The following is a 13,853-nucleotide window of genomic DNA, read 5'->3' as shown; positions in this document are numbered from 1 at the left end:
TTATTGCATGTTTCTCCAGCAACACACACTTGGGAAAGAGATAAAGTGTAAACCAACTCTGGCATTGACAATGAGGAGGGCTGCAATGTCTGGCATTGGCAATGAGGAGGGCTGCAATGTCTGGTATTAACAATGAGGAGGGCTGCAATGTCTGGCATTGATAATGAGGAGGGCTACAATGTCTGGCATTGATAATGAGGAGGGCTGCAATGTCTGGCATTGACAATGAGGAGGGCTGGAATGTCTGGCATTGACAATGAGGAGGGCTGCAATGTCTGGCATTAACAATGAGGAGGGCTGCAATGTCTGGCATTGACAATGAACGAGGGCTGAAATGTCTGGCATTGATAATGAGGAGGGCTGCAATGTCTGGCATTGACAATGAGGAGGGCTGCAATGTCTGGCATTGACAATGAGGAGGGCTGCAATGTCTGGCATTGACAATGAGGAGGGCTGCAATGTCTGGCATTGACAATGAGGAGGGCTGCAATGTCTGGCATTGACAATGAGGAGGGCTGCAATGTCTGGCATTGACAATGAGGAGGGCTGCAATGTCTGGCATTGACAATGAGGAGGGCTGCAATGTCTGGCATTGACAATGAGGAGGGCTGCAATGTCTGGCATTGACAATGAGGAGGGCTGCAATGTCTGGCATTGACAATGAGGAGGGCTGCAATGTCTGGCATTGACAATGAGGAGGGCTGCAATGTCTGGCATTGACAATGAGGAGGGCTGCAATGTCTGGCATTGACAATGAGGAGGGCTGCAATGTCTGGCATTGACAATGAGGAGGGCTGCAATGTCTGGCATTGACAATGAGGAGGGCTGCAATGTCTGGCATTGACAATGAGGAGGGCTGCAATGTCTGGCATTGACAATGAGGAGGGCTGCAATGTCTGGCATTGACAATGAGGAGGGCTGCAATGTCTGGCATTGACAATGAGGAGGGCTGCAATGTCTGGCATTGACAATGAGGAGGGCTGCAATGTCTGGCATTGACAATGAGGAGGGCTGCAATGTCTGGCATTGACAATGAGGAGGGCTGCAATGTCTGGCATTGACAATGAGGAGGGCTGCAATGTCTGGCATTGACAATGAGGAGGGCTGCAATGTCTGGCATTGACAATGAGGAGGGCTGCAATGTCTGGCATTGACAATGAGGAGGGCTGCAATGTCTGGCATTGACAATGAGGAGGGCTGCAATGTCTGGCATTGACAATGAGGAGGGCTGCAATGTCTGGCATTGACAATGAGGAGGGCTGCAATGTCTGGCATTGACAATGAGGAGGGCTGCAATGTCTGGCATTGACAATGAGGAGGGCTGCAATGTCTGGCATTGACAATGAGGAGGGCTGCAATGTCTGGCATTGACAATGAGGAGGGCTGCAATGTCTGGCATTGACAATGAGGAGGGCTGCAATGTCTGGCATTGACAATGAGGAGGGCTGCAATGTCTGGCATTGACAATGAGGAGGGCTGCAATGTCTGGCATTGACAATGAGGAGGGCTGCAATGTCTGGCATTGACAATGAGGAGGGCTGCAATGTCTGGCATTGACAATGAGGAGGGCTGCAATGTCTGGCATTGACAATGAGGAGGGCTGCAATGTCTGGCATTGACAATGAGGAGGGCTGCAATGTCTGGCATTGACAATGAGGAGGGCTGCAATGTCTGGCATTGACAATGAGGAGGGCTGCAATGTCTGGCATTGACAATGAGGAGGGCTGCAATGTCTGGCATTGACAATGAGGAGGGCTGCAATGTCTGGCATTGACAATGAGGAGGGCTGCAATGTCTGGCATTGACAATGAGGAGGGCTGCAATGTCTGGCATTGACAATGAGGAGGGCTGCAATGTCTGGCATTGACAATGAGGAGGGCTGCAATGTCTGGCATTGACAATGAGGAGGGCTGCAATGTCTGGCATTGACAATGAGGAGGGCTGCAATGTCTGGCATTGACAATGAGGAGGGCTGCAATGTCTGGCATTGACAATGAGGAGGGCTGCAATGTCTGGCATTGACAATGAGGAGGGCTGCAATGTCTGGCATTGACAATGAGGAGGGCTGCAATGTCTGGCATTGACAATGAGGAGGGCTGCAATGTCTGGCATTGACAATGAGGAGGGCTGCAATGTCTGGCATTGACAATGAGGAGGGCTGCAATGTCTGGCATTGACAATGAGGAGGGCTGCAATGTCTGGCATTGACAATGAGGAGGGCTGCAATGTCTGGCATTGACAATGAGGAGGGCTGCAATGTCTGGCATTGACAATGAGGAGGGCTGCAATGTCTGGCATTGACAATGAGGAGGGCTGCAATGTCTGGCATTGACAATGAGGAGGGCTGCAATGTCTGGCATTGACAATGAGGAGGGCTGCAATGTCTGGCATTGACAATGAGGAGGGCTGCAATGTCTGGCATTGACAATGAGGAGGGCTGCAATGTCTGGCATTGACAATGAGGAGGGCTGCAATGTCTGGCATTGACAATGAGGAGGGCTGCAATGTCTGGCATTGACAATGAGGAGGGCTGCAATGTCTGGCATTGACAATGAGGAGGGCTGCAATGTCTGGCATTGACAATGAGGAGGGCTGCAATGTCTGGCATTGACAATGAGGAGGGCTGCAATGTCTGGCATTGACAATGAGGAGGGCTGCAATGTCTGGCATTGACAATGAGGAGGGCTGCAATGTCTGGCATTGACAATGAGGAGGGCTGCAATGTCTGGCATTGACAATGAGGAGGGCTGCAATGTCTGGCATTGACAATGAGGAGGGCTGCAATGTCTGGCGTTGACAAAGAAGAGGGCTGCAATGTCTGGCATTGACAATGAACGAGGGCTGAAATATCTGGCATTGACAATGGGGAGGGCTGCAATGTCTGGCTTTGACAAAGAGGAGGGCTGCAATATCTGGCATTGACAATGAGGAGGGCTGCAATGTCCGGCATTGACAATGAGGAGGGCTGAAATGTCTGGCATTGACAAAGAGAAGGGCTGAAATGTCTGGCATTGACAATGAACGAGGGCTGAAATATATGGCATTGACAATGGGGAGGGCATTGACAATGAGGAGGGCTGAAATGTCTGGCATTGACAAAGAGAAGGGCTGAAATGTCTGGCATTGACAAAGAGAAGGGCTGAAATGTCTGGCATTGACAAAGAGAAGGGCTGGAATGTCTGGCATTGACAATGATGAGGGCTGCAATGTCTGGCATTGACAAAGAGAAGGGCTGCAATGTCTGGCATTGACAATGATGAGGGCTGCAATGTCTGGCGTTGACAAAGAGAAGGGCTGCAATGTCTGGCATTGACAATGAGGAGGGCTGCAATGTCTGGCATTGATAATGAGGGAGGGCTGCAATGTCTGGCATTGACAATGAGGGAGGGCTTCAATGTCTGGCATTGACAATGATGAGGGCTGCAATGTCTGGCGTTGACAAAGAGGAGGGCTGCAATGTCTGGCATTGACAATGATGGAGCGCTGCAATGTCTGGCATTGATAATGAGGGAGGGCTGCAATGTCTGGCATTGACAATAATTGAGGCTCTGTAGTATTCCAGCCAACAGCAATCAAATGAAACCGGTTGATTTTGTCACAGGAATCTTGTGAAGTACCCTCAGATCCAGGCATATACGTTGCAGCGTTCATGTCAGTGCCAGTTCCTTGGTGGGGGAAGTTTATCCAATTGGGGACGGCTTCCTTAACTAGATGGAGCTTAGGTGATAAAATTTATTTTACAAGCGTTTTATCAAAATGGCATAAAATATGATATTGAAAAATCTCCATTTATTATTTGGCAGTAGAAGAGTAAACAGGCGTTTTCTGTTATTTCTGTATATTCCCCGTATTTAATAATCTTTGGTGACCAAGAATAAAGCGTAATTAAATTCCCTGCGAAAATGATCAACTATAATCTTTAAATATCATGTCATTCAGGTAAACCCTGCAACATTGGTAACATCTTCATTATTGGGTCCTCAGCAACACATCAAAATTGTTTAATAAACAAGAGGCCCATAGGGCCTGTATCGCTTACCTGAATATGTTTAAAATAATTAGTATGAAGAAAAGATATAGCACTCATGGTAGCTAGGTGCTGTAAGTACATATGAAATTTCAGAAAGATCCATCCAGTACTTGAGATATAGCGAGAACAAACTTCAAACAGAGCCCCAGCCCTATGCCCCTAGGGGGGTCATACCCAAGGCTTATACAAATTGAGTCCCCTTGGCCCAAGGATGCTCCAGACTGAATTAGGATAAAATCCCTTAATCCCTATGGTAGAAGAAGGATTTTTAAGGTTTTACTTCTATTTCCTCTATTGGGCCCCACCCCTCAGGTCCCGGGGGGGGGGGGGGGGGGGGCACACCCACTGCTTATACAGAATTTGTTCCCCTTTACCCAATGATGCTCATGGACCAAATGCCTTTATTCCTACAGAATAAGAAGGATTTGCTATGTTTCCCCTATTGGGCCACGCTCGTCAGGCCCCTGGGGGGGGGGGGAACCCCTTCACCCAAGGATTATTCAAGACTAAATATGGAACAAATCCTTTCATTCTTACAGAAGAAGAAGGATTTTAAAGAATTTGATATATTTCCCCTATTGGGCCCCGCCCCTCAGGTCCTAGGGGGGCTAGACTCACCATTTGTACAAAATTGGTTCCCCTTTACCCAAGGATGCTCTACACCAAATATTGACCAAATCCTTTCATTCCTACAGAAGAAGGATTTTAAAGAAAAATTTGCTATATTTCCCCTATTGGGCCCTGCCCCTCACAGCCCCCAGGGGTTCCACACACACCATTTATACAAAATTTGTTCCCCTTCCCCCAATGATGCTTCTGACCAAATAAGGAACAAATCCTTTCATTCCTACAGAAGGAGAAGGATTTTAAAGGTTTTACCTTTATTTCCCCTATTGGGCCTCAGCCTCCAGGGGTACCAGACCCACCATTTATACAAAATTGAGTCCCCTTGGCCTAAGGTGGTCCAGACCAAATTTAGTCCAAATCTACTGGGCTGTTCAGGACAGGCTCAGGTATGTGAGCTAAACAATAGGCCCAGGGGCCTTCATAGCTTACCTGGTATTTTATTTTTCAATTTAAAACATGCTGAGTACCATACAGGTTTATCAAAGGAGTACAAGAAACAAAGTTGCAAGAAGAACTACATATAAATCTGTTTTGGTGGGAAAGACACCAAGAAAATGAGTTTCCATGTTATGTTCCAATTTTCCTCTTTTTCCCCTATTGGGCATCACATGCACCTTTTTATACAAATTAAACAAATTGAGTTTTTTTCCCCTAAGCATGCTTCAGACTGCATTTGGTTTAAATCCCTTCATTTGTACAGAAGGGAAAATATTTTTACTCTATTTGCCCAATTGGGCCCCTCTCCTCTGCCCCTGGGGGGCACATCTTCCATTTATAAATATTAAATTCCCTTTGCTCAAAGATTCTCTAAAATAAGTTTGGTTTAAATCCCTTCAACGGAGGTACAGAATGAAAAGGATCTTTAATGTTTTCCTTTATTTCCCCTTAAGGGCCCCACCCATCTGCCCCAAAGAAGGGGATCCACACACCTCAGTTTATACAAAATTGATTCTTTTGTCCCTAAACATGCTTTAGACTGCATTTGGTTTAAATCCCTTCACTTGTATAGCAGGAGAAAAAAAACCCTCTATTTCCCCTATTGGGCCCCGCCTCTATGCCCCCAGAGGGGCCATACCCTCAGTTTATACAAACTTGAGGCTCCTTTGTCAAAAGATGCTCTAGAACAAATTTCGACAAAAACCTTCTATTGGTTGAGAAGAAGAAGATTTTTAAAGATTTACCTATATCCCCTATTTGGCCCCGCCCCTCTGCCTCCAAGGGGACCATACAAATCTGAGAACCCTTTGGCCAATGATGCTCCAGACCAAATTTGGTCAAAATCCTCTGAGTTAAGGACTAGTAGCATTTTAAAGGAAAAAGTTGACGGACGCCGAACGCCGGACGCTGCGCACCATGGCATCAGCTCACTAGTGGCCCTTCGGGCCAGGTGAGCTAAAAAAAACTATAACACGACATTAGCATACAAAATTTTATATTTTAAAACAGAGCAGTACATATATTGAAAGCAAATTATTGAACAAAAAACCTGACAATGGATAATTAACATTAAAAATACATTCCATATAAAATCATATAATCTTCTGATGGAACAAATGATGGTGCTGTAAAAAGAATCAAACTACCAATTATTTCAGCAACAGAGTTATCCAACCAAGGAACTCTCTACCAGAGCATGTGACCTCGGCTCCTAGTGTTAACTGTTTTAATGACAGGTTAAACAAGAATTGGAAAAATCATCCACGGAAATTTGAGCCCTCGTTTTTATAGATACAGGCTCGCGAGCAGACAATGACATTACTAGTTTCCGACTCGCTTCCGATAAGTGTACTTTTTAACAACTGTATTGTAGATACAGAAAATTGTGACTCTAATCTAAGCGTTACTAAATAAGTCTAGGAACTGCTATAATACCAAGGGGAACATGATCATGCAGAGATAACTGTAAGTAAAATAATGAACATAATATTGTTAATAGCTAACTATAAGTATTGAAAATAAACCTGCTAGCGCAACCAGAAGGAAGTCGCGTCCAGCAAAAGTTTACCGACAGTCTATCATACATCACAAAAAGCCATTGGCTTACCTCGATGTCAACCAGTGATTCAGTGATTCAGTGCTTCTAAGGAAGGTTTGATAAACTGCATTACATCTCTATGGTATAATACAACAAGAGATCCTAAAAGATCAGATCTACAAAATAGGATCTTTTCCCTTCTTTGCTCTTCATTTTCCTTACAGGTACAATGCCCCAGTCATGTTAGAAATCCTAAATATGAATCTGTTATTTGCCACTATGACAAATGCTGTTTCGAATTGCATAACTATATGTATATGTAAAAAGCTAAGAATTCATAATTCTTGCATAATAAGAAGTGCTGTCAAAGACAGATGAATTCTCTTTAGAGCCAAGGGTATTTTTAACAAGAGGCCTAACATATAAAGGAGTGATAAAAAGTTGATTGCCTGGTGGCGATCCTGTTTTTCAATCAGTACCAAATAAATAGTGCTAACAGTATGTTACTCTCGAAATTCAAAATGGCCACCTGTTGGCCAACTTGGTTTCCATCAAAATCAGAAAAGTTTTAATGTAAAATTTGGCATTTATATATGTATGTTTTACAATTAGGCAACTACTGTTATTTTAATTACAGGCCTTGTAACAGGTCCAAAAGTCTCCTTTATCAAACACTGAAAGGATTAAAGCTGGAAAACAGTCTGATCCAGTCAATAATGTTAATTGAAAATATTAGTTAGAACTGAGGAAAAACATAGAAGTCAGATTGCTTTGATTCATCATTACAAAGAGAGGAATACACTGATATATTACTTACATCATCCATTAAAATTATTCCCTCCTTTAATGTAATGTATTTTACATATTTGCAGTTGCAAATTGGAAAACACCTATCCTCCTGAAATAACATGTATATCTGTTATCAAATACATTGTACAGCTATAAAAAGAGTGTCTCACATAAAAAAAACACCTTTATCAAATGACATGAATTGGATCAGTCTCTAGGAGACATTTGAAGCCTGGTAACTGACATGGATTGAATCAGTCTCTAGGAGACATTTGAAGCCTGGTAACTGACATTAATTGGATCAGTCTCTAGGAGACATTTGAAGCCTGGTAACTGACGTGTATTGGATCAGTCTCTAGGAGACATTTGAAGCCTGGTATCTGACGTGAATTTGATCAGTCTCTAGGAGACATTTGAAGCCTGGTATCTGACGTGAATTTGATCAGTCTCTAGGAGACATTTGAAGCCTGGTAACTGACATTAATTGGATCGGTCTCTAGGAGACATTTGAAGCCTGGTAACTGACATTAATTGGATCGGTCTCTAGGAGACATTTGAAGCCTGGTAACTGACATGGATTGAATCAGTCTCTAGGAGGCATTTGAAGCCTGGTAACTGACATTAATTGGATCGGTCTCTAGGAGACATTTGAAGCCTGGTAACTGACATTAATTGGATCGGTCTCTAGGAGACATTTGAAGCCTGGTAACTGACATTAATTGGATCGGTCTCTAGGAGACATTTGAAGCCTGGTAACTGACGTGAATTTGATCAGTCTCTAGGAGACATTTGAAGCCTGGTATCTGACGTGAATTTGATCAGTCTCTAGGAGACATTTGAAGCCTGGTAACTGACATGGATTGGATCAGTCTCTAGGAGACATTTGAAGCCTGGTAACTGATGTGAATTGGATCAGTCTCTAGGAAACATTTGAAGCCTGCTAACTTATCATATGAATTGAATTTGAAGCCTGGTAACTTATCTTATAATTAAATCAGTCTCTAGGTGACTTTTGAAGCCTTGTGACTGACATGAACTAGATCCGTCTCAAAGAGAGACTCTTGAAGCCTGGTAACTGACATGAATTGAATCAGTCTCTAGGAGACTCTTGAAGCCTGGCTACTGACTTGAATTGAATCAGTGTACAGGAGACTCTTGAAGTTTTATGACTGACATTATTGGATCAGTCTCTATGAAAACTCTCAAACATTTGCCAATAAAAATTTAAAAATCCATTACATATTTGGTCTGCATTATACTAACATAATATACTGTCATATACTGATATGATATATGATATGATATATGATATAATGTAGCATCAATTTTACACAGTATTTATCAAACATTTAAGCTGTCCAACTCTAAATCTCCATCAAAGACTCTTAAAAGAATTTTCATCAACTCTCTAAACTTCATTATTTACTTCATATGCCTACCTTATCATTAGTGTTCTAAACATTCACTCTATATACAGGAAACCCTTTATAAGTGACTTTATTCATCAATTATCTAAATCTGTCCATTTTTGAATTTCTTACCCGTGAGTAATGCTAGTGTAATCAATTAAAAAATACATAATACTGTACATAACATATGAATGAGAAATAAACTGATATTTCAATAACTACCCTTCTTCAGTGGACTGGCCTGACTATACCAGTTCTGAGTCAGACTCGGAGAGTGAGGTCGAGGCTAGGACATATATATATATATACTTTGCATAAAAATATACAACACTTTTCTACAAACAAAAATCTCATCAAAAAGTGTTAATACTTTGAAAACTGTATCATGGTATCTCTCTAATGTAACAAATATATAATCATGTAAAAAATCTTTTCAAAATAATCTTAAATATGAACATACCAATAAGTGTAAACAAATTATAGTGAAATTGATTCATGCAGCTATATATGACACATGTATGATAACATTTGCAAACAAATATCTATATATGGTATATATACAATAAGGTCACCACTCATCTACTTGACTGAACTCAATATAACTATTTTCATATGCGTCTTTCATGTTCAAAACAAAAATACATATTTTAATGGCACAAGTTTAATTGGTAAGTATTTGACCGCCTCTACCGATTTAAGATCTACACATCTGCACCAACCTTTCCAAGGTTTTGTAAATAAAACACATACATATGCAACATCTAGTACTCATGGTTACACTCTTTGATTAAACAATTACAAAGGGAGAATCAACTTTCATGGGGAATGCAAACATTGAAATGTAAAAGTGGTGATCAGATCTTTGCTCCAAAGCCTTTTTTGCCTCCCTCCTCACTCAATATCTCCTTAGCCAGTTGTTTAGCCTGTAGGTGATGATATATTAGACTTGTGATCTTAATTGATGAGGGTTAATTTTAAAGTCAGTGCCGCAGTTTCCTATGTAACCAACAGAATGTCGGACGTCTTGGTGGTCTTGGTCGTATGACTGCTAGTGTTTATCTGACTGGTCTCACTGTTCTCCGTGGATCAGTATCTCTAAAATATCTCAAACTCATAACTAAACTCACAGTCTCGTTTTTAGTTATAAGATTAATGCAATTTAACATTCTGATTGAAATTCTACAATGCTATAACAAAATTTAAAATTAATATATCCTTTCTATTCACATGCGTAAACTCTATTTATGAGATTTCAATTATTTTCATTAATTCTATAAATTCATTCATTTTAACGAAAAAACACCAATCTATGAATTTATATATATAATTATTGCATGTATAATGTTTTATTCACAGATGTTCAGATCCATGTGTATTTTCAGTTCAGTTTTCAGTGACAATTAAGTATTCGGAATACTTGCTTTTTTCACTATGAAATACTGTCACCTGATCCTTTCCCAATGAATTCTTGTCTCTTTACACAAACCATTTCCATGAGATTCTGTGAAAAGTGTGTTTTCCTTTGGAGGTATTCACACATTCTCCGTATCCATCTGCTGGATAACATTATCAAACTTCTCTCCCAGCTTTAGATCTCTGGTTTCTTCTTCCTCATCCAGGTCTGCTATTATCTGTTATCAAAATGGATAATATACAAAAATTAAGATGGACAACTCAATTGAAAATGACGTTACTGCATGTACATGTGGGTTTCAGGCAGTCTCTAACCTCCTCAAAAATAAGAACAAAAAGAGAAAATAAATAAATGGAATGATTAATCAATATACTGCAGATTGTATGTTTTTCTGCACACTAAACTTGTAAACCTTTCTACAATACCTATAACAAAAATTATTGTTTTACCAAGCATGTACGTGTAACGCTATTTTTAAATTATCCGACACATGACACAACCAATACAAGCAAAAATGATGTACATGTACCAACTGTACATGTGAATTTTTTTATTGAATTTAGTTTATAGGAGGAGTTGTAAGTACAAGATTTTATCTACAAACAGACAGGCTGATTCGTGTATTTCCCTTAAGGTCCTTGCCAGGGTTTAAAAGTCTTACTTGAAGACTTTATTAAACAAAATAAATACGACATGAAATAAGAGCATTTACCCACATCAGGAAAGATCATCAGAAGAGCTCGATAATAATCAATAGCAAAAAAAGTCATTTGAAAAGATTATTAAGATTTAGATTAAAAGATGTTCCTCTTTTCATGTATTTGTTCTTGAGGCTAGTATCATATATCAGAACGGCAAATGTCCAGGTGACACACATACTTTTGTCTGTCTCGGACAAAGGTGTAAATCAACACATATTTTATACAATCAATAGGTTTTTATCTTCTTTTATAATAATTACCTCATCAGAAAATATTTTGACCATGGCAAAAAGCTTCTTCAAAGCAGGCAGTCTCTTCACTTTGATTTCCTGGGTTTGTTGCTGGCAAAAACAAGTAGCAAAACAATAATATTTAGACTCTTTGAAGACTTTTGATGATATCATCATATTGGGCTTAGGAGTTATTTTAAATGCTATTAAAGTAGAGAAGGACACTATACAGGCAAAACAAAACTAGTCAATGTTTTTTGGGGTGTACCTAACAAAATATCAAAATTTGATAATAGGTTTCCGGGCTATTTTTTTTAAATATTCTTTGAAAGAGTTACTCTCCTTTGAAGTCCGAAAAATGTCATTTTTTTGCTCTTTTTAGTCATTAATTAAAGGTACCCACCAATTTTTTTTTCAAAAAGGCCCCCACCTGCAACTGGCTTAGGTGACTTAAACATAAGACTTGGAAAGGATATATATCTTATTTCAATCAACAATAATGATTAAAAAAAAAAAAAAAAAAATTGACTTTGGTTTTTGACATGTTAAAAGGATTGTCCAACCAATTTATATATCATTACAGTGTATTGAGTGTTTGGTCATGTGATACCTGTCTGTCTCTTCCTTAAGCTGTCAGCCACCTGGGTTTCTGATCAGTCCCAAAATTTTATATGCAAAACTAAGGACCATGGGGAACCTTCATGGGAAATTTGAGAAAGATGTACCCCCAGTACTTTCTGATAATAAAGAGATAACAAACTTTACTCTAAAAATTGAAGATAGCCCTCTGTCGGCTATCTTACTTAAGATAGCCCCCTGTCGGCTATCTTGGTTTCTGATCAGCCCCAAAAATTGATATGCATACCTATAAGGACCAAGGGGAACCTTCAGCTGTAATTTGAGAAAGATCTCTTCATTTTCTTTCCGAGAAATAGCGCTAACAAGGATTGTTTAAGGAGAGTCGGACCACAGACCACGGACGAAAGGGTAATTTAAATAGCCCACCATCTGATGGTGGTTGGTTAAAAATATAAGCAATAAACTGCTTAGGTGTTGCAGATCTGAGCTGGTAGTACTACCACATGTGTCAGAGACAAACTGAAAAGTGCGCAATCGACACATGTACTGGCAGGGGTTTTACAACTTATATTAATCACTCTTATTGGCCGTGATGTTAGCGCGGGGAGGTGTTAATGTGGGAATGGCAAGTGTGCTATCCACCGAGACCACCCCTATTATATCTACGCAGTGTATTGCTTGAAAATCTGTCCAATATATCAGAGTACATTAATCAGCTATATCACAAAGTTTACTCTTTTAAGCAAATTTGCAGGAAAGACAAAGTCACTCCAGATGTTGACAATGAATCACTAGAACAAAGACAAGTCAACCAGGGCCGCCACGTGGCTTACCTCTCCCCCCATCCCACCCCCAGACAAGTCGACCAGTCATTTTGTTTAGTTAGAGTGATCTTGACTTTGACCTTAGAAAACTTTTTGAGCCCCTTCCCACATCAACATATCACAGTGTATCACTATTTTCAAACTTCCAAAAGATAATTAAGTCTTTTGGATTCTGAGATAAGGACTAAACCCCCATGATCTAAATTGTCTTTTGATAGAAGGGCACCCACATCTCCAATGTTGGGTGGTTGTAACTAGGTCTGCTATACCAGTTAAGCCTCAGTCACACATTCAGGATTGTTACTGCCGTCCTTGAAAGGACCGCTCCCGATTAAGAATAATCAAAAGTCGGATGAAGATCGTGTGATTTGTGGCGTGAAATTCACAAATTTGTGAAAACATTTATTTAATCACGACAACAATCAGATATTGTTCAGGAAGCGCCCCGATTCAGTCGTTTCCGGACAAAATCGGCTAGAAACGGCAATGAACAATTTCTCCAAATCTTGCCCGTTTATCACGACAGCGTCCCGATCCACACGACACTGTCCAGACAAAACAGGATATTGTTACGATTTTGATCTGATACAGCAGAATCTGTCACGACATAGTCACGATTGTAATCCAACTAGACAAAATCGGCTGAGTTTCCCGAATGTTACGGGACGCACCTAACTATCGGGAGTGCTTGGCGGACCTCTCCGGACCCTCCCGATCCGAAGGACTCTGTTACGAACGTATACGACTGCGTTCAGACAATGATAGGACATTTCAGATCATTAAGGATAGTAATCCGACTTTTTCGCTTTTCGTGTCGTAGCGCTGTCTGATCTCAAACGGGAGCAATAATCGGCACTGTGTGAACGCCGCATTACTACCCGTCATACACATATCTCTGTACACCTATAGCTAAGACTAAACATGTCAGACAAACATGCTTCGCCATACCTGTGAAACTTCCTGCATCAGTGACACAAACTTCTGTCTTGTGACAGGTTCACAACTTGATCCAACTTTGTCGTAAAAATTCCGCATTTCCCCTTGGTATTTAGGAACTTCATTTGCAAACAAAAGTTTCGCAGAGGAAGAATCCTGAAATGCAAATACACAATAACACATAAAGATTATTTGTGTCTTTGAGAAAATATCCTACAATACAATATACAGTCACTGTTTAATACTACGATACAATATACAGTCACTGTTTAATCCTACAATACAATATACAGTCACTGTTTAATCCTACAATACAATATACAGTCACTGTTTAATACT

The 13,853-nt window shown here is 40.5% G+C and overlaps 1 protein-coding gene across 2 annotated transcripts in view; it reads right to left on the bottom strand.

Annotated features, from left to right (window-relative positions):
* Positions 1-8,120: 8,120 nt before the first annotated feature.
* LOC110447645 (plexin-B2-like) overlaps positions 8,121-13,853 on the bottom strand; it is a 99,338-nt gene continuing 93,605 nt past the window's right edge. For both annotated transcript variants that reach the window (XM_021493484.1, XM_021493485.1), the window contains 3 exons: positions 13,527-13,670; positions 11,206-11,286; positions 8,121-10,461 (listed from right to left, as the gene is read on the bottom strand). In XM_021493484.1, the coding sequence (XP_021349159.1) occupies positions 10,363-10,461; positions 11,206-11,286; positions 13,527-13,670 (324 nt within the window). In that variant the 3' untranslated portion in view covers positions 8,121-10,362. The remainder of the gene's footprint in view (positions 10,462-11,205; positions 11,287-13,526; positions 13,671-13,853) is intronic.

This window comes from Mizuhopecten yessoensis, unplaced genomic scaffold (genome assembly GCF_002113885.1).
Source record: "Mizuhopecten yessoensis strain PY_sf001 unplaced genomic scaffold, ASM211388v2 scaffold3555, whole genome shotgun sequence".
Classification (NCBI taxonomy): domain Eukaryota; kingdom Metazoa; phylum Mollusca; class Bivalvia; order Pectinida; family Pectinidae; genus Mizuhopecten; species Mizuhopecten yessoensis.
This window is presented reverse-complemented; position numbering and strand designations above follow the sequence as displayed.